The 21,704-nt window shown below is 40.0% G+C and overlaps 1 protein-coding gene across 2 annotated transcripts in view; it reads left to right on the top strand.

Annotated features, from left to right (window-relative positions):
* Window positions 1-21,704, top strand: part of SOBP (sine oculis binding protein homolog) — a 112,396-nt gene that overhangs the window by 15,210 nt on the left and 75,482 nt on the right. For both annotated transcript variants that reach the window (XM_066179462.1, XM_066179461.1), the window contains exon 4: window positions 8,502-8,653. In XM_066179462.1, the coding sequence (XP_066035559.1) occupies window positions 8,502-8,653 (152 nt within the window). The remainder of the gene's footprint in view (window positions 1-8,501; window positions 8,654-21,704) is intronic.

The following is a 21,704-nucleotide window of genomic DNA, read 5'->3' as shown; positions in this document are numbered from 1 at the left end:
TCTGCAAAAGCACTCCCCTGATCTGCAGCACCAGGCAGATAGACCACACTGGAGCAGTGCCAAATCAAACGTGACTTTTTAAGTCAACATCAGCCATCTATCCTGCATCTGGAAGCATATGAGTAGTCAATGCAGCCTCCAGTGAGCTGCTGTAAGAGTCTCCATGTGGCTGGTAAGAGTCCATCTTGCCCAGCATGCTGGTAACTACATTTAGATCTGGTAGGAGATTCTGAGTGTTCTTCAGGGTTAGTTTTGAGTACAGCCTATTGCAACAAAGCGATCCTAAGATTAGTTCTGCTTGGTGTTAGAAGGTTCTTATTTTCTGCGCAGCAATGTAAAGAAGGCTGGTGGGGTTTTTTATTTGTTTGTTTGGTTAGTCATTTTTTCCAACTTAAAAGTCACATAGAAATAGAGAGGAACGGAAATGCAATAGCCTGGAATGACCCAGAACTAAGAATCTCACCAGAGTTGTGCAGGGTATATGGCCTTAGTATGTAGCGTGCAAATCTTCTGTTGTTCTGCAGCCTTTAATGATAAAGTAAATTTGAGAGGGCACTTAGGGTGACTCTGCCCTTTTGCTCAGGCAAGTTTGGACAACTCTTGTTACTGGGATGAAGGAAGGCTGAAATCAAGAGTAGTCAAAGAAGAATGCAAAAAATTCTTTCAATGTGGGTGAGAACAAGCTGCCTCATTCCCCTGGCACCTGCTGGAGGCTATGGTGTCTCAGTTTTCTCATTTCTTTGAGTGCTCTTTGATTTATTTTATCTTGTGATCCCCATGGCCTTGGTAGGGGGGTACAGCTGCCGGTTGGTCTGTCCTTTGAGCATGAGGGTCGACAAAATCCTTCCCTTTCCTGCCTCCTTCTGTGTACAAGTGATGCACGGAGTGCGCCGGCTGCTCTGAGCATCCCAAACAAGAACCGGCTCCCTGCGATGTTGTGCTGCGAGGGGAGGTCACTTCCAAGGGGCACAGTAGAAGGAGAGGCAGAAAGCATGATGTCATGCAGTTGACTGAGCTTCCCACAGAGGAAAAGCGTACAAGGGAAAAAGAATGCTCCCTCCCAAGGTTTTCACAAGATACCGAATACATTTGGAGAAGGAAAAGGTGATATAAATCCTACAACCCACAGATGTGTGTCTTGACATAATGTTAGGTTCCAAATTATAATGACTGGAGTTGTACCAGAAGTTATCAGAAACTTGTGAAGGTGGAGGAGGACTGGGCTGGAGGAATGGTATCTGATGAGGCAAAATGTCTTAGAAGCATTTCCAGTGCTGACTTATAAAATCAGCCTGTGACTTAGGCTGGCAAAGAAATACCAGATTCAAATACTAAAGTAAGTATTTAGTTATTTTATAGAAAGAAATTAGTGGTCTTCTGTTGTGGTTTAGCATTGCTTTAGAATTAAAGTTTATAGAGATTTTGTAAATACAAGTGTAGATGAGTAACTTTGTGCAACATGTGGGAATAAGCTGAGTTCCTGTCCTACAAACATCCTGGAACAGCCTGTTGTAACCTCTCTCAATATTTAAATTGCATTGGAGGAATCTGAAAGTATAAACGGTGTTTTAAATCGTATTTAGCAGGACAGTAACAAGGAATTCCAAGATTATCTGTCAAAATTCAGTGAGGAATTGGATCTATGACTATAGTAGCAAGAAGTTTGATTCCAGGTAGAACCGAGTGGCAGTTTTCCTTAAGTAAAGACCACATTATCAGATCTAGTTAAGTCTGTATATGGAGGAGACTTTCCTTTTACTGTGCTCTGGATCCCTCTTCAGTATTTCACAAATATCTTCTGGTTGCTGAACAGCGTTACAATTTCTCTAACTTTCTCTAACTGTAGATTTTACCCTCTGATAAAGACCATTGCAACAAATCCTATAGTCACTACTCTTCAAATTATTTCTCTTGTTTTCGGTTTGAAACATCATCGGATTTACACTGATTGTAGGATTATTACTGCCTGGGGTTTTAAATGCCAGTGGTTACCAGGATGCCTGCCCCATTTAGCCCACTGTTGATGTCTTTTGCTCTCTGTGGAAGCCCAAGTGTTTCCTTTGTGCTAAAAAGAAAATCATAAAGTCCATGTATGCACTTTAACAGCATATATTCAAAGTACACAGGGAGTTCCCTCTCTGTTAGCTGAAATAGGTGTTTTTTTTGTTTGCATGTTTAAAACCTGCCTAAATGCCAGCTTTTGTGTTGTGCATTCAGTCCCTACTGAACTACGCATAAGAATGTGCCTCAGCTCGTCCATAGGAAACATAGGCAGGCCTGGTTCCTCAAAATGATTTTTTCCAAAGGGGCAGGGACATTTTGCTTTATTGGCAGAGTAGTGAACTTAAAGAGACTGGTCCTTAAAAGGAAATGCATTGTAGAGGCTCTGATATTTCCATAGCGATGGCTGCGGCAAGCTTTCTATTGTCAGCCCTATAATCTTCCTCTGGTAGTTACTTTTTTAAGGTACTTTTTAACCTTAAGTTTGTCACCTACCCCGTCTGTTTAGAGGATCAGTGCTTAAGGTGATATCACAAGGGGATCTACAGCAATGTCTCAAGAGTTTTATTTCTTCACCCTTTTTAGTTTGAGATTAATTTGATAAAGCATTTCAGGGTGTAAGAAAATTGACTCTAATGGTGCTTCTGCCTTGCTTGGGATCAACAACCTCTGGAATTACTTGGGGATGAAAAATCTGAATACATGCTACTTCGTTTTCTTCAGTGGCATTCTGGGATTTCAGGAGCAGCAGGCGGGTAACTCGGAATTATCCAATTCTGATATCCTGGCAGGTCCCAGTGGAAACAGTGAGCCCTTACTGTTATTGCTGCAGATGCTCAAGTCAAGACCTAAAGTCTTTAAGAAGGAAGTTTTGCAGCTTTTTATTCGAAAGTAATAGTGAAAGTAGCTAAAATATTTGAAGATATAAATATATGCCAGTGGATTGAGCGCAGTTCCCAGCTCAGAGTCAAAGGGCTATTATAGCTCCCTACCCAAGAAACCTGCGATCCAGACTGCCTGTGTGAGGGGGTGGGATGCAGCACAGAGAAAATGAGAGGAAAGTGGATGAAAGTAGTAAGGGAGAGACATGGCTACTGATAGTGTGATGGAAGGAAACTCATGCCAGAGATGAGTTGGTTGGTCAGGAGACATGGAGGAGGGATGGGATGCCAAAATAGTTTTGTTTCAGATTATGAATACAGCCACAGTCAAGGTACAGGTTTCACAAAGGCTTACTCAGGCCAGGTGCTGTACTTGAGATCTCAATCCCAAACGCTCTGTCCTCCTGGTCTTCCTTCTGCGCAGCAGTACTGTGGTTGGGCACCTTCAGGAGAGATTTTATCTTCCTGCTGGAAGAATTGAGTCTCTCCTGCTGAATTTCTTGCAAGGAAATATGGAAAGTAAGGTTTTGAAGTACCTGCCCTTGATTCATTGTAATATGCAGGATTAGAGCTGTAGCTGCATTTATTTTCACCCAACTTTTTGAAGATGGAGTTAAAATTGAAAATACATCTCAGTTCAAAACAGTATTAGTAGAGTGTTGCAACCTAAAGCTTAGTAAACTGGTCAGGATTTAACTCCAGAATTGTAGGGATTTTAGGAACATTGCACTAAACACCATAGATCATGCTGATTTGCTTAGATAAGGAGACAGGGCTGTTCATAATGGATTTACTCCATTGTACTCATTGCCTTCCTTCACTTCCCCCCACCTCTTTAAATTATGGCTCCATATAAGATCGATTAGTGTAAACTGCTGCTCACTGGGTTTAAGAGGAACAATTTTCTGCAGCTCCTTCACACGGGTTTGAAAGGAAAAAAAAATTCCAAACATTCTGCTTAATTAAGACCTAAAGAGGCGGTGCAAACTTTTGATGATTAATTGAAGCATGCTTTAGACTGATGCATATTTAGTTATTATAATGTGATAATTTTATCTTGTTATACAAACTACTCCCTTTGGGAACATGATTTAACACTGCAAACACTCTGTGTTTGTTGCATTGTTCATTATGAAAAATACACAGGATAAAAACCACAAGGAGATATAACTGAGCAGTATCTGTGTGGAGGGTGCAGGGAGTACTTCTTCCACCTGTAATGACACAACCCAGAGGCAGAAAAACACAATATTGTAACTCCCACAATATGTCTCTCTGTGAAGAGTTGAGAACTCAGAAAAGCAGACGCTGGAAATTTAGATCTTGTGCAGGATGTAGAAAGAATTTATCTATTACCTGATCTAATTACAGAGGACAGCAATATGAATGCCGTCCTGTTACTATTCTGTTGTGTCAGTCCCATCTCCTCCTGGTCTCACCTGTAATAGTGCCCATGCTACCTGTCATAAGTGTGACAGATCTGAGAACATGCTAAACACTTTGCAAAAGCAGGTCGTTAAGGTCCAGGCCCAGATGGAGGGGGAAAAAAAAAGCAGTTATTAAGAAGTATTTTCTTTCACTTCAAAATTATCTGTGCCAGGACTTGGAAATGATATTTTTGTACTTTACAAACATGTGTCAGCATAGCTATATGAGTCCTAAAAGTGATGGTGAATGATCTTCATCAGAAGAGCTGCTCCAGTGGGAGCTCACATGATGGATGTAGGCATGGTGTCAGGATGAGCTCATGTTACTTTAAGCAGATATGCTAAGCTAGACTACCAGCAAAAGTCTGACTATGAGCAAAGGAGACCATTGCCGATGTAATAAACTGATATAGTTATTGTGGAGAAGCTTTCTTAGTGCAGTTCTAATCAGGAAAAGATTAGAATAAAGACTGAAGACAGATAACCAGTCTTAAACTACTGGATTTGAAATTTCCTGCTTCCCTGTGATCTCTTAGCAGTAAGTTCTTCTAGGAATTTGATACATTTTCCTGAAAGCAGGGCAGGAATCTGGTAAAGTGATTTTCAGAGAATTTGGCCTTGAAAAACAAAGGTCTGTGGAAAAGTGAGAGGAATTTTATCTTGAACGGAATGCAAGATATGAATTTCTGGTTTCAGATTATTCCAACTTGTATTTAGCAGATGACAGCACTTAAATCCCAAGACTCTGTCTTTTCTTATTTCACACAGTCTTAATGTTTTGAGGCCACATTTCTGCCTCTCACTGCTGGTAGAAATACATGAAGTAATACTTTCTGCCGATGTTGCAGTCCTGATAGTTGGTCGCTTTTTGTTACAGTGTAACAAAACATGCCTGTTAGTTCTTTTCACAAGGCCTGTTTAGATCTCTACCAGAACCTGTATGAAGAAGGAAAGCGCACAGTCAGGTTTGGACCTTTATCATTGTCCCCAGCTGTCATCCACACCCATAGGGCACAGCTCTGTACTCTCCCAGGTACCAAGCATGGCTTCCTTTCTCTGCTATTCTTAGCATCACTTGTAGCTGAAAGAAAGGATTTGATTTTAGATCAAGTTTTTCCTCCCGCTGGGCTGGACCCGGTTGATGGTCCATAGAAATGTGATACCGGATGTTTTGTATTTCACTTGATGAACTGCATTACAAAAAGTTAAGAGTTGCATCAAAAATTGACTTGGGCAAATGTACACCTGAAGGGAGCAAAGATGACTTGAAAAGCGATGTATTAGTGTCCTGTCCCAGGAAGTGTGTACTCTGAACCCCCTTCTGAAGTACTTCTATTTCCTGGCTGCTTCACGTGGCCATACTCAGTTAATCCTTTTGTAGCAGTGTTCCTGAGTCTATTAGATTGATTAGTTCTATTATTGCTGCTATTCTAGTTCTATTATTGTTGTTACCATGAAATGAAAAGGATTACATTGTTTGATGACTAGAGTGAGAAAGGAGTAGAATAGAGAAATGGTTTGAGTTCTTTGTGTGTAGCTAGACTATTTCTTTCCCTTTCCCCCTTCCTTCTTTCAAAATGATGACCGTTTTGACTAATATTGATGATGCCTCCTGGATATCACATATCACTTCCTGGAAGTGCATACAGTGGCTGGAGATAGTAGTTTGCAGACCATTCTCTGCTATTTTTTTTGACCATCAGCTCCATGGACCATAAGTGAAGCCATGCTGCTTCAAAGGATTCTCTGTGAGATGGCAGTGAAGTTCTGCTGGGCAGGGCATGGCAAGACAGCAGCTTGACACAGAAGGGTCCCTCTCCCTCTCCTTTCCTCCCCTTGCCAGGCTGTATCTTAGAGGCTTTTTGGTAAAAGGAGGTGGACTGAACCTGGCTGTCCTGCATAATCACCTGCAGAAAAGTGCAGAGAGGTGAATGACATGGCTTTCCCATGTAAACAGCTGCTGCTGGGAACCTGTGTAATTAGAAATGAACAATTGTGTGGGTCTTTCTCATCATCTATGGGACACATTTCATGTGAATTAGTAAAGAGGTATTGAATGACAGCTGAGGTGTTCCCCCTATCAAATCACTCATGAAAGCCCCTGAGAATCCCAGTGGTACATCTCTGTATTTCCCCTTAAAAACTGTTCTCCAGACAAGCTAACCTGCTTCAAAAAGAGCTACTTCAACACCTACTTTGTCAATGAACTCTCTTTCAGCTCTGTAATATTCTTTTTTTCATTTATGAGAGTTCCTCTCACCAGAAATGAAGGCTATCAGAAAGGTATCATTGGTAGATCTTCTCTTTTCCAGAGATAAAATGCTTCTTATCAGTAGGAGAATATATGTTACTGTTATCTGAAACAAGAGTCTGCTGTCTGGTGCCTTTGATTCAGAGGATCTCCTGTTGTCCTGGTACATTCAAAGGGGCAGGTTCAGTCTGTAAGGAATTGGTTTATTATGGTGCAAAAGCAGCTGAATCAGGGTGCCTTTGGAAAAGATAAGTACTTCAAATGGCTCAGGATAAGAATGGGGGAAAGAGCTCTTGGGCTGTGCTGGAGTAGTTGGCATCCTGGACGAGACCAGAGAAAGGAGCTATGACCCCATGCAAAGCCACCACAGCAGCACCCTGCATGCCTGCGTGCCTGACTGATGTTACAGCTCAGGGCCAGCTTTTTGACCCTAGAGATGGCTAGTGATAATTTTGGCCAAATTGTTTTGATTTCCCTTCGTGTTCAGTTCAGACGCTTTTAATACTGGCAAATCCCACTCTAAAGGGTAATTGATACAATACATTAAACACAAATCTGTGCTATAACTTGGCCTTAAATATAGATTTAAAGGTAGACAGTCTGATTAAAACTAAAAGGTCATTATTTTACATAGTAGAATTTTATTTGTAGCTGTAAATCATAACACAATTTGTGGAAGGAAAAAAGTTATTAAACTGGCAATATTTATTCCAATAAGGTGAGTAAAATGCAGCACGTAGTTCTGAGTAATGATAGTCAGGGAAAGGAGCCAAATCACTCTGCTAAAAATTAGTTTGCCAATAATTTTACAGAACGATGACAGCGTAGCTTCAAAAACAAATCCTTTATAGGGAAATAGGATGGCTGCATGACAAAATCTCTAAGCTATGAATTCTCCACAGCTCATGGACCAGGAACTGCTTTAACAATCAGTCTCCAGGGATATTTCTTCCCAGAAGTTAGACAATGGCTGCTGTCTGTAACTGAAAGGTCATTCAGTATCATAAACTGGACATAAGAACTGAAGAATCCTGAGTTTTAAGTCAGAAAGATTCCTACTAACTTATTGACTTGATCTGTTTAGAAAGCTTAACTATTCACTGCTGTTGTCTGTGAAGCTGAGGTGGGAATGATGACCACATAAGGATATTACTGCACATTAGTAAATAAGCTCTAGGGTATTTTTTACATGGCAGAAGGCACACATGCCACATTTGTAACACATGTTAGAGAAGAGCTTGAAAGAGGCTTAGGAACTCTGCCTGAATTAAAATTTGACCGATGAGTTATAATAACTGAAAAGTAACCTGGCAGATTTTGCCACAGATTTTGCAACTTCTGCCTTGCTCAAGTCTATGTTTCTGTGACTGCTGAATTCACACAAAAATTCCCTGTTTTGTATGCTAGTAATTTCAAAATAATACAGAAAAGGGGTGTTTTATGTTCCTTCTTATTTAGAAGAGGACTTGTGTTAGAGACCTGCCTTGGTGCAGCACTCTCTGGCTGTGTTTTGTCTCCAGCTTGCTGAGCAGATCATCTCAGGGACTCACTACAGCAGACTGTAAGTAACAAGAACAAAGCAGCAATACCCACTAAACCTTCAGCCTTGGTTACTTGTTTAATAAAGAGTTGTGCGCTCTTTTGTGTGCTAAAAAGTTCTCGAGATTTCCAGACATTTTCAGCAGTGCACAATTTTTGAAGTTACTCATCTTTTCCAGCCATTTTAGAAGCTTTGCCAGTCTGCTGAGTCTGGCTGGCACAGGTCACTGGCTGCCGGAGGATGAAGCTGGTGATCACAGGCAGGCACAGTTCTGCTCTCTGACAGTGAGGGACTTAGAAATAAGATGAGCTGGTGCTGCTTGTATCTAAGAGTAAGTGTGCAGTTGTCTGAGGAAGGTGTTTGCATCTCATGTAAACATTGTTCTTATATTTTTGTTGTAGAAGATGATGTGTCAAATGTACAAATAATGTGTGCCTGGTGCCAGAAAGTTGGAATCAAGCGCTATTCCCTGAGTATGGGAAGTGAAGTGAAATGCTTCTGCAGCGAGAAGTGCTTTGCAGCTTGCCGAAGAGCATATTTCAAGAGAAACAAGGTAAGAGAAATAAGGAAAGATGTAACCTACATAGACATGGCTTTAATCAGGCCCAGCCTGGGTCTCATTCAGCATCTAATAGAAACTCTTTTCTTTTGTTTTCTCTGTTTCACCTAGTCCTACCACTTTCCATCTGTATTGTCTGTTGGACTGTCAGCCCTTTACTAACCTTCTTTCTTTCAGTTTCTCTCAGCTTGATACTTGGGTTTTGTGAGAGTCAGGGAGTTTAAATACTAGTAAGCATTAACACAAGACTCTAAAGACTCATAAGGCCTTAGAGTCTCAGGGTCCTTCCTACACATGCACAACTAAGAGGAAGTATCAAAGAAATAGAGAAAGGTTGCGTATGACAGTGCCACCAAGTCCCATGGCATTGGGATCATGGCCAGTGGGTAAATGCTTTTAGGGCCTAAGTCTCAGTCCCATCACAATACTGGACTTCTTTTCACTGCTGCTAGTGACCTCTAGTTTCATTCTTTAAAAGTGTATAATTTTTCATAACTTATCATTGCTACCAAATTCAGACACTATACAGTTTTTGGGTTGGGGTAAGCAATGTTAGAACATCAAGAGTAGCGTTAAAGCCCCTCCTACTCAATTTAAATTTAACTCCGTCTAAAATTAGAAAGCAATCCTAATATTGAATGTCTACAAAAAATTGCTGTAATCACTGAAGCACAGTGCCTGAAAATGCCCTCTAGGTTACTTCAGCAGCTGTTTTCCTGCAGCAGAATTTGTAGCATGCCATTTAAAGAAAAATCGAGAAGATACACCTCAAATTTTTGGTTGTTAAAAAAGTAACTGTGTCCTTTTGGTGCTTAACAGTGTGAGCCTTTGGGTAACTTTATTGTCTTAGAAGTGTTTTTCATTCACAAAACTCTTCACATTTTGGTTTCCTAAATGACACCATTTACCCTCATGCTTCAGAACATTCCAAGCCTGTCAAGTTCAAACTCACTTCAGGTCTCTAAATCTGGTCTTTAACATCTTTCATAATAACAAATAAGTATGTATGGATTCTAGATTCAAGATGCAGTGTTATAGCAAATTAACCTCCTTTATAAATTTGGGTCACATCATCCTGCCAAAAAAAAAAAAAAAAAAAAAAAAAAAAAAAGCCTGAAGAATTAGGTTGCAAAAACCAGTGTAGTGGAATTTTAGTGGCAGTCTTGGAGAATCAAGTTCATAGTGTCTACTGGAGCAGACAAGCGAGTAAATCACATGAGTATTCTGTGAAGAGTGTTGTTTACATTCTTTTTGTCTAGAAAAAAGCATAGAGGAGGGAAATACATGCTCCTTAGCTGCTCCTGATTTGAGAATAAATTTGCATGGATGTGTGTGCACGTGCACTTCTATCACACGCAGTTCAGTGTGCCTTACAATGTGCAAGGCACAGTCCAGACACTCTGCGCTGATGGGATACAGATCTCTGTCAGCTGATGCTCCTGTGACTTCCAGTCACAAATTTACATGGGTAAGATACTTCCTAGTAATGGAGGCATTGTCAGTGATCCTGGTTAGGTGGTCCTGTGTGTCCAGAACTGATGAGTACCAGATAATTTGGGAAACCTTGGAGAGGCAGATGAAAGAACTTGGTGTATTCTTTCTCACCTACAGCTTAGATCCTGAAATAAGAGATTTAGATCCCTGCTAAATGAAAATAAACACCTGCTGACATAATGCAGAGGTGTACTTCAGCCTTCTAGTAGCCCATTAGTACTAGAATTCAGTAATAGTTTATGACCATGAATTCAATCAATGAGGCAGTATATGAAAAAGTTCCCTTTTACCTGACTTACTATTTATTACCCTTGTGCTTTATTGGAGGCCTCCTTGCCCTTGTATTATGAGAAAGGATGAATTAGAGCTTCACATTCTCCTTGGTTCCCTTTCCTACACCTCTGTTAACTTCTTCTGGAAGATGCTGAATATTTCCATCCAGAAAGCTCTCTGTATTCATTATTTGTATGTGTGTGTATACACACACACACACATATATATACATATGTAACCACAATACATGTTCCTAGTATTTTCATATACCAGCATATCCCAGTAAAATGTCCTATTATTCACTAAAGAGGTTTCAAACTAGCAAAATGTCATGTGGGAGGACTTGGCAAAACATGGTGAGAAGACATTATCATGTTGATTGGCTCTGCTTCAAAGCTAAGCCAGTGAGTTAAAATTTCTTTTTGGACCTGTGGAACCTGGAATTTCACAGGATCTGACTGAGCAGAGGAAATCTGTAGCTGCCCCTTGTGTGTATGTTTATGGCATTAGATGATGTGGGGACAGAATATTTAGGAAGTGTTGCTGTTAAATTAAGACAAACACAGTAGAACTCAGCAGACCCTCACGCTTCTGGTTTTGCCCTTCACCTGTTAGTAACAGAGTGGAGTCTTGAGGAATAAGATCTAAAGAACCAGGATGCAATAGTTTCAGATTTAACTGCTGACCTTTGCTCTGTTACTGCTATTCCAACAGCATACCTGTCTTCTCCATGACTCTAATGCTTATTTATGTCTTTTAAGGAGTTATGCCACTCTACACTTTCTCATTTTTCAAACAGAGGAGCAAAACAGTCACGTTTCACCTGCCTTATGCATGTTTTAAACAGTGGATCTCTGCCACAATATAGTGTTGTATTACATTAAATATGTACAGCTGCTGCATTTCTGGGAGCTGATAGGACTTTGTGGTCACTTTATTTAAAGCTTGAGTTTCCTAATGGATCACGTTAAGCAGTCTTCCCTCCCTCCCCTAGATAAGAAGTGCTGTAATAAGTGCTTGCCTCAGATGATAGGACTGTTTAAGCAGTAAAGAATTAGTCATCACTAATGCCTCAAAACAGCACTAAGTAATGCTGTGAATTATCCATCCCTGAATGACAATTGCTGTGTTCAGAATCCTCTTTGAAAAATCTTTTCCTGTACACAGGGCAAATGCACACTACAGTGCTGCATGCCAGAGATTCCCAACTGGGAGAAGGCTTGACATGAGCCCACACTGAAGTGCCCTGAAGGGGCTCCACAAAGCCCCAGGTCAACTTCAGTTAGAAGTTCCCAACTTCTAACTCCTTCCCAGCCCTTTCCTGCGGTAGGTTTAGCAAGAGCAGCAACACACTGCAATAAGCTGGTACCTTCCTGGCCTTGGGAGCTTTGAACCCAGGGAGTTAAATCAGAGGTGCCCATCAGGCTTTCCTGCCTTTTGTCCAGCTGGAGTCGTGTCTATTTTTGCTTCAGAAGCTGGGCCCCTGTATCCTCTGCATCCATGCATAGCCAGGGTTCGCCAGGGAGCTTCATGCCTGGAATGGGAAGTTTGTAAGGAAAAAGACTGGTGCAACCTTAAGTTGCTTTTCTTATAAGAAATGCAAATTTTGCTCCAGGTATTTTGAAGTCATGACCATTTAAAATTATATCAACCAGCAGTCATGCCTTGCAAAAATAGAAATATAAATGTTTTGAAATTATAAAGGCTCTCCCAACAGAATAAGTTTGTCTAAATTACCAGAGATAAATGAACAAAAAATTGAGGCTTTTACCCCATTAAGCAAAATCCAAAGTATTTAGACAAGATCCAATTTAGAAAGAAACCTAAAAATACCACCACTGCCACCCCCAAACAAAAATAACCCAGATCTGCATTCCTACTCCTGTTTTGTCCAGTTTGCCCAGTCAAATACACATAGTGAATGCTGTGTAATGAGAAGCTGTTGTGTATAATAATACTGTAAATGGAACCATTGCTGCAAAAGCGAGCATTTGAGACTAATGGTAGTAATCAAAGATATAAGATTTGGATGCTCCCTTTTAGATTTAATTTTGTAGGCCAACTAATACAAAGTTGAGTACCTAAGAGTCACATAAGGGCAAAAAGCACTAGACCACCAAGTTTCAGAATATGAAATTTAAAGGGAACAGTTGGATTCATAATTGGATCCAGTGAATCTGAGGCTTGAAAAGATTAATTTTGAAATTAAGTCGTTTGACTCAATGGGTCACAAAACAAATTTATTATGAGCAAATAGCCAAGCGCAGGACTAGGACTGACTTCACAGAGGTTATAAACTCTGTTCACAGATATATTAAAGAATAATTTACTTGATTTGACTAAGACTTTGGAGACGTAGTGGCTGCCAGGTTCTCAGGCAGTATTTTATACTTGACCTTGTCCCTGCTTTGCACTGCCTCCCAATTAGGAAGAGAGATAGATGTTTTTGTTTACAATGCAGTTCAATTTCATTCATACTAATAAAGAAAAAGGCATAAATCAAAAAGTAAAAGTAAGCTACTCTTTAGCACCATGAAGATGTAAACAAGGATGACCCTTTTCTCCCTGTAAAGTATAGTGATGGGGAACACTACGCGTTAGTAGTGCAGACAGGGAGTGTGGTTTAGGGTCCTTTATTTCATCTGTGTGGCAAAAATGAATGTGAGCTGTCAAATGGAGCTGTAAGAAGCCATACACATTCATTTAGTTCTGAGTTCTGTTGCATTAGACAACTCCTCACATTTTCAAGCTATATTTGAAGATGATAAAGACCATGCAATATCATATAGCTTTAGCACTCTTGCCTGCATAATTTTTTTGTTAATTAATATCTATCACAAAGTGGTATTATGGACATTTATATACAAACATGTATTATAAACTGGGAGTAAACAGCAGCTATCATTCCCCAGAATTATTACTGAGGATTGTCAGACAAAGTTCTCTTGATTTCAAGCCTAATTGTGCAGCCTAACAGTGCATGAGAGATATTTAACAATCTCACTGTTAAGTCAATGAGTAATGGCAAAAAAAAGCTACTTTCATCTCTTTCTTATGCATCTACAAAATTTAATTTGTAAAGTGATCATTATTCATTGAAATTTGGAAAATTGCTTAAAGCAACTTGATGCAAATAATGCCCGGACAAAAAAAAACCAAAAACAAAACCAAAAACAAACCAAAAAAAAACCAAAAGAAAGAAGCTTAGCTGTTCCTTTAGACTCCCTTTCCATAGTTGAAACACATGAGGCTTTGAATACAAAATCTATTTCTCCTAGAGATATAACTTGCATTAATCAGGTGTTCAGAAAGGTCAGTGCAGACCAGGTGTCCCACCATCTTTGCATGCAGTTGTCCATATTTGGTTCTGTGGAACTGTAGAGAAAAGCAGAATTTAATAAATGGTTCACAAAGTAGCTTCTGCTGCTGTGGGTTTGCGTAGAGCGTGCGTGCGTGTATTTGTGTGTGCACATCTGCGTGTATGCGTGCGTGCATTTGCCACAGCAGCCAATTAAAAAGGTTTCTTGCAAATGCTTGAAGGTAGAGGAGGAAAAGACAACAAACATCTCCATAGCTGTGATTGCTTTGTTGAGCTATAAATGAGCGCTGATGAGTGAATGCAGATGAGACGCTGAGTCTGCAGGGGAAGCAGCTCGAGTGTAGGGCACAATTGCAAACTTCTTTGAGGAACTGGGTGGAGAAGGAGGGATAAGGAAAATAACCTCATCCAGAAGATGTTTATAAAGTTTGTGGCGGGTTGAAGGCTGCAGATAGTGACCAAGAATCTGGAACAGAGACTGAAATATTAAAAAATTCCTGAGCTGTGAAAGAAATGGGTGGCATTGGTAAGAAAGGAGATTGGCAAAATTGTCTTGCTGTCATCAGCTGGCCCTGTTATTTACAGGATGCTAACCCCAGAGATCTCATAGAACTGCGTCCCTAAACCAGAGCTGGGATTTTTCGTGATTAGAGAGGCAAATGAAATTCCAAATTAACCGACTGAGGCCATCAGTCAGAATATCTCGCTGCTTACCCACAGCAAAGCAAAATGTATTGCCATTGCTAACAATGAAATGGGCAGCAGCACCTGACTGATGCCACCAGTGACTTAATGAAGGGATCTGGCAAACCCAGCGTGCTTGTCAGTTTGCAAACTCAATGGACATTTTAATGTCCATCTGCTGCCATTTAATACTATAAATTTGAATCAAATTCCCATTGTCCGAATTACTAGCAGGTATCCAATCCAATTAAAAGGCGTGTTCACTTTTAATTTTAACCACCGTGTCGCATTACATCAGTCGTGTTGCATTCTGGCTGCTTTGGTTATATCAAGATGAATATGCTAATTACAGCTGCCTCCTGGGGGGCAAGCATTTGATTCAAACAAAGCTACCAGTTTATGCGAGGTGTCCTTACATCAGTTTTGGACAGCTTCAACGGTTGCACTTTTCCTTTTTCCCAGAAGCTGGTTTTGTTTACATACAGATGGTACAACAAAAACCACTAATTGTGTTAGGATTTGACTGGAAATGCTTTTAAGTTTTTTTGCACACTGGGTGAATGCAGTTTAGGGCAATGATTTGGATTTAAATAGATGTTCTGACACTTGGTATTGGAGAAATGAAAGAAGTTGCTACCTGCAGAGTGACTGAGCGAGAAATATGGCCAGAGCCTTTTTTCTGGAGGTTGCTAAAGAGCTTTACTGAGGTCTTAAATCATGAATTTTTGGAAGGGAGAGCAGGACACTAGAGGATAAACAGACATTTTGCTCCTTTAAAAAGTTAGATAGCAAGATAGGCTTAATGGTCTGCATCCACGACATTTTTACATCACCAAAGGATTTTTGATTAAAGAGTTTCAATGAATAACAATGATGCATTCAGGAAATGAGCAGATATAATACACACCAGTGCTTACTTTACCTCTGAACCCCTTTGGTTCCAACCTATGTGAGCTAGCCAATTGCTCAAAAAAAATTGCTGTCCTTTGTTTCATGTCTCAGCTCAGGTTGCCTTAGATTCACCTTGGCTTTGTATGAAATTAGGCACTTTCCAGTCTTGTTTTCACATGCTCGACACAGAATGAGCAAAAGCTTAGGGTAGATCTCCAAAGTGAATCTAATTTGCACAGACTGTATTTGGTGCCATTCTTCCCTTTCCTAATGAACACATCAATCATTAATACTAATATGAGCTGGGCAAATAAAGAAATGCATATTAAATGTTTGTTCAAAAATATCATGACATTTGAATAAATTATTGCCTTAATGGCATCTGTTCATTTATCAGTCAGCTCATTAACTTGGGGAAATATTGAAAAAGGGGTTGAATATTTTTTTCACTCTATATATTTTTATTTGAAAACAAAAATTAAGCAAATATGGTTTTCAAAAATATGTTTGGATTAGGAACAATATTGTGAGCAACGCCATTCGTACACACTTCTGAAAGGCCATGTGGAATACAGAAATTGGAATTAATGGCATGGTTTAATGGGGCAAAATTCCACCCAGGCAGGGTAGCACAGTGGGCAGAAGTAAAAAAACCTGAGAGGCCCAGCTGAAGGTAGAAGGTAATTTCTAGTCCTAAAGTGTCTCAGGAGATGACATTGCTGTCACATTTCGCAAGTGGCAAAGTAATTTGTGCAGGTGAGGCAGCAGTTCAGTGGTGTTGCGACATTTCGTGTCAGCTGACAGTCTGTATTCAATCACTCTGTTACACTCCCAGTGTGGTGGCTTTCCTCTCCATCAGCCATAGAAATCTTGCAGTAAATTCAAGGATGAGACTGAGTTAGACCAAGGGAGTAAATCACGTTGTCTGTCTTTTTGGCCCCTTCTAGCCAGGAAAGTTTCATCCCTTTTAGGTTTGTTTGCAAGTGTCTGCTGGTTTATGGGAAGACTGAAGAAACCCTTACACCCATTAACCTTGAGTCTGGCCTTGTGAGTTTAAATGAGGCTAGGAGAGGCCAAATGAATATAACTTATAATCTGCTGGATGAACAGGAAAATGTACTACTGGGGATTGTTAGTTGAAGTAAGTTTCTTGCCATAAATCAGACCATACTCACTGTGAAAGTGTTAAACTTGATGGAAGAATGAGGTGGGTTTTTATAGAGGAAGAGTCTGAAAATGTAAAATGTCTTTCCAGTAGAAAATAGTTTCTCCAATAATATTTGATCACTTGGTGATCAGATAAATTCAGTGACTGGCTGTGCTCTGTCAAAACCCCAAGCATTTTCAACTCACCAATTTGAATTTAAGTTGAAAGTAAACATACGTTGTGAGTTGTCAGACTTGATGCGATTTTGTATCTAAAATAAATGTACTCATCTGTTTAGTAATATTTAGAAACAGCCATTTGATGGGTTTGGAGGTGGTGAGCATGTGTCTTCAGATGGTTTTCGTTTATTTACTCTCCAGCCTAAGAGGCAGGAGGCCTGACCCTGCCTCTGTCACACAGAGGGGCTTCTGGAGATGCTCCGGCAGGAGCCAGTCCTTTGGCTGGCATGCACAGGGTGAGGGGGAGATGTGGCTCTGTTGCTGTCCATTTATTTCAGAAGCAGAGCAGAGCATCTCTCCAGCCATTCTCTGGGCTCTGTGAGGAAAGGGTCTTTAGTGGGACATGGTAGCCTGGTGCAGCTTTCCTGGGGAGAATGGGAAAGCACCGAGGACTCAGCTTCTCCATTAGACTGGCCAAGTGCAGTAATTTTCCTCTTACCACGTGGAGGGATGCAGCACTGCAGTGTCCTGGATGCCTGTGGCCCTTCTTTCCCCTGAAATTCGGAGTCTCAAATGAAAAGGGAAACCTGTTGAGTTAGAAATCACACAACTCAGTCTCAATAACTCTTACTATATTTAATTTAGCCCTCAGGCTTTCACAGTTATGGTGCACGGTGCTACTTAAAATTAGGTGGAAGAGTGCTTCTAGAACTAAATAAAAGTCTTAAAAGATTAATCTAGGGATTAAACCAGGGCACTGACATTTAAATATTTGTGGAGAGAAAGGTTTGAATTATTTCATTGTGTAGTAATAAAATAATGGTCGACTTTGGCTATTGTTGAATGGTTCTGTCTCATGCCTCCTTTTGCAGAAGCAATTTATCAATATCACTGCCTTGATAAGGCAACTCCCTGAATTTTGACTAATATACAAGCATTAAAAGAACTGTAGTCAGGAGTAGCTGTACTCCTAACTTCAGTGTGTGAAGGTGGTAACTTCTTCCTAAAGGAGAAGGACCAGGAGCTGTGAAAGAGGAAGTTCTAAAATACCAAAAAAAAGGGTTAAACAAGAGAAAGTTTAAAAACGGGGGGAAAAGAAGCATTAAATCTCTCTGGAGGCTATTTAAGAACACCATATTAGATGCACAGATGGTATGTATACCTCTGAGCAAGGAAAAGTAGAAAGGGGAGAGTAAATCTGGCATAGTTAAGTGAAGAAGTGCATAAGCTTAAAGGGACACTGTCAACTTAAAAATCACACTTTTACTGGAAAATTTGTTACCTACTGCTGTTACAAACAACACCTATGATTAGCGTAACTGAAAGATGAGACAAAAAATCCCTCTGCTTTTTTGTCTACTTTCTTTGGGCCTGGTCCAGATTCCGTTGGCATCAGTGGGTGACATCCCATTGCTTTTAATGAGCTTTAGATCAGAGCCTGTGCATATTTGCCCTGTACATTGTGTACATGCAATTCAATTATTTTGCATCTGGTCTGTTTTCCTATTGTTTCTGTGGTTTTTCACACAGCAAGAGAGGAAAAAAAAGTTTCTTTCCAAATTGGAAGTGTGGTTGTTAAATGATGGAAATGCCACCAGGGTCCGAGGCATACATGTAGCAGAAATTTTGTCTTTTTAAGACAAAACATTTCCTTAAAAAAATTCGAAAACACAATGAATCAATTATAGCTAAGGGTTCCTGAGGTGAAGTGCAGAAATAATCTGATAGGTGCAGGTAACCTCCAGGCAGTGTAGGTATAGAAAAAGTGGCTCTGTAGAAACCAAAAAGCCTCCTGTAAATCCCCTGTGCCTGTAGGCCATCCTGCCATGGCTCTGACCTCTTCTGAAAAAGTGGAACAGCAGAGAAACTAAATTAAATTTCCTGTGTCCATCTTCACCACAGAGGATGATGAAGAAATTCTTGTCCCAAGGACACTATCCACAGGAAATCAGAGTGTGGCCTTATAACAGAAATTGAAGTCTCTTAGGACCAAGTTACCGAACAACTTCAGCAACTTGAGAGCAGTAAATCACCAGGAGCAGATGGTACTTAGCCGAGTGTTCCTAAGGAAATAAAAGTGTGAAGCAGCAGAGATATTGACAAGGATCTGCAATATATCATTAAAACCAGCAACTGTTCCTGAAAATTTGGAAGTCTTTTGTATGGTGCTTAAAAAAAACCAAAACAAAAACAGAAAAAGAAAAGGACGCATAAGAAGGTTACTTTCTTCTTGAGCACAGGAAATGAGAGTTCCTAAATAATTTTTATTTCATTTGCTTAATAGCAGAATAAAGTAATTTCAGTTAGGCATGATCTGGCTGGTAGTAACACTGCTGGTGTAAAGAACAGCTGGGATATAATTTTTATATATAACAGCTTTTAGACAGAGATATTTAGGTAGTTATTTGGACTCAAGATCATGTTTTCTGGATAGGATTAGTTGGTTTTGATGTGTTATTTGATGTCTATGGATAGTTTGATGGCCTCCATGAAAACAGTGAATGCATTTTTGTATGGCAGCATACATCCACGTTTTCATAGGAAGCTGGATATTTAAATAAGAAACTGATTTCATTGAAAAGGACTCTGGTTTCCTGCCAGAAGAAAAATTACTTTGTAATGCTGAGGAATGTTTTTATATGTGCTACACAATTTTTAAATTCAATTTGCTTGAGAAAAACTAATTGTTCTTTAGAAAAAAATTGGATTTTCCAACAAAAGGCAGATACTCAATGCAGAAACCCACTCAAGCACATTCCCATTTTCTGCAGTCATACTGTATGGGCAAGCAGTAGCAGACGAGTGCAGAGGTTTTGCCAAGCGAACACGGCTAGTACGTACACACGCACAGAAATCAGCTGAGGGAGGCAAATTAGAAGTTCTAATGGATTTGAAATTTAGTAAAGCACTTGAAATGGCATCTCATGAAATCTTACCCTCAGATTAATTCAAATTACTTTGGATATGAACACTGTCAAGTGGCCTGAAAACAGTCTCAAGGAATAAAGTAAAGGGTGGTGATAAAGAGCAGCATATCAGGTTGTGGATAGAGAAGTGCCAGGGGGACTTTCGTGAGGTTGGTCTTGTTTCATATTTCATTAATGATCTCCAGGAGAGAACAGAGAACAAGTTCACAAACTCTGCAGCTGATACTGAACTAGGAGTTACAGATACCAGGCAGGACAGAAAATAGTTGTCTGGAGGAATTAGAAACAATGAAAAAACCCAACTTGTATTTTACAAAAGCAAGATAGTATGTCTAGGGGGGCAAAAAAAAACCAACCTGAAAAAAAAATCTTAGGGGAATGAGTGAAGCAGCTGAGGACAGAAGAAGGGCAATAAGTTGGATGATGCAGATATAATGGTAGTTAAATGGGCAAGAGTCTGAAGGGGTGGAGTATTGAGGAGGATAGTTAGGTGGTTGCTGTAATGTGCATAGAGCAAGGAGTGGCAAGATTTGGAGAGAGTTTGGATATGCAGAGTTCAGTGATGAGACGAATCAAAGATTCTTTAGGGAATACAAAAATGTTATGCCTGTGAAGAAGGAGGAGAGGGCTGGACCAGAGGTTTATCTTTTGCAATTTTCATGTATAATACTTTGAGGTGTTAACACTTGTAACTGGGGCTTGAAAGCAGCCGGTTTGCTTGGGACTGACTAAGCTGGGAAAAGCAAACACTAGTAAACACTGTGGCTGGCACTGGCAGGGAGAATGTGTGCACCATCCTCTGTGTATTTTCTGTCTCCTGCAGAAATGAAAGGATAGCATGCTTGGATTCAGCAGGAGTTATTACTTCCCAAAATTACACCGCCCATTTTTAGACTCAACTGTTACAAATAGTTAAAGACCTGAGCAACAAGCCACTGAAATAAACAGGACTGCTCTGTTTGGAGTAGCAGTTGAACTGGTGGTGAAATTAAATCTTGTAGTGGCAGAGGGTTGATAAAACTGATTATTATTAGCAAAGTGTATAGCTAAACCAAGTGAAAGAGCAATAGAAACCAGATCTCATTCATGAGGGATGTCTCCCTCTGTGTCAGCCCCAGATGCATCCTATAACTGTGTAGATTATAGGATATTTTTCATTCCTTCCTTCAGGTATTGGCTATTGTCAGCTGCAATTTGCCAGATGAGATGAACAAATGGGCTGATCACTATGGCAAGACCCATCTTCCTAATCAGAGTGGTTGCACTGCTGGCATAGCAAGCACGAAGGGCTCTGTGACATAATCCAGATCCAAATTAACGTGTCCCATTTGGTTGGGCAAATAATAGCTGGTGTAAGCTTTATTAAAATAAATGGGGCTAATTGGATCAGAAGTACTTTTGGCCCAATGTAGAAGTTGTAACAGCTCCATTTAGTCCTTACTGGGTCTGCGGGAGCAATAGGTTTGGTATAGTCTTACTGAGGAATTTTTTTTTTGTTAATATCACTCAAATGAAAATGTTTTGTCTCGCTTTCAGTTATTCTCAAGTCTCTCTTAAAAATTTTCAGCCTTCATAATGCAGTTGTCAGGGTCACCACACTGCTCTTTTGGAATATTTTGAAAATGTCAATATTTTCTAGTATTTGCTGTTGTTGAAAATATGGAAAGTGTAAAAGATTTCTTATAAAAAGACTAAAGCAGTATGTGAGGTTATGTTCAATCTCACACAATAAAGGCTGTTTTTAAAGAAGGGTCATGCAGAGCTCTAATTCATTATATCTGGACATTTCAGCCTAAAATGTAAGGTGCAGCAGCTTCCCTATGCCTAACTTTTCCGAAGAACACAATACAGATATTACACAGCATACCACCTAGTTTGTAAGTAGTTTCCTAAAATTGGTTTCCTAAAGATAGCTTACAGCAAATGGGGTTATTTTGAGCTTTTAATTTCTTCAGCCCTGAACTTAGGCGTGAATTACTCAAAACAAATTGCAGAACAGAATATGCAATAGCATACTGACCACCAGTTTCAAAACAAAGGAACTATTCTGGTCTTGTGAGTGTCAGGGGCAATATTTCCACTGATGTCAGTAGGATGAGAACTGAATCACAAACTTCAAGCCAGTGATGGC

Source organism: Chamaea fasciata, unplaced genomic scaffold (assembly GCF_029207755.1).
Source record: "Chamaea fasciata isolate MVZ Bird 193981 ecotype frontalis unplaced genomic scaffold, bChaFas1.0.hap1 SCAF_3, whole genome shotgun sequence".
In the NCBI taxonomy this organism is placed as follows: domain Eukaryota; kingdom Metazoa; phylum Chordata; class Aves; order Passeriformes; family Sylviidae; genus Chamaea; species Chamaea fasciata.
Note: the sequence above shows the minus strand (reverse complement) of the source record. Positions and strands in the feature narration are given on the sequence as shown.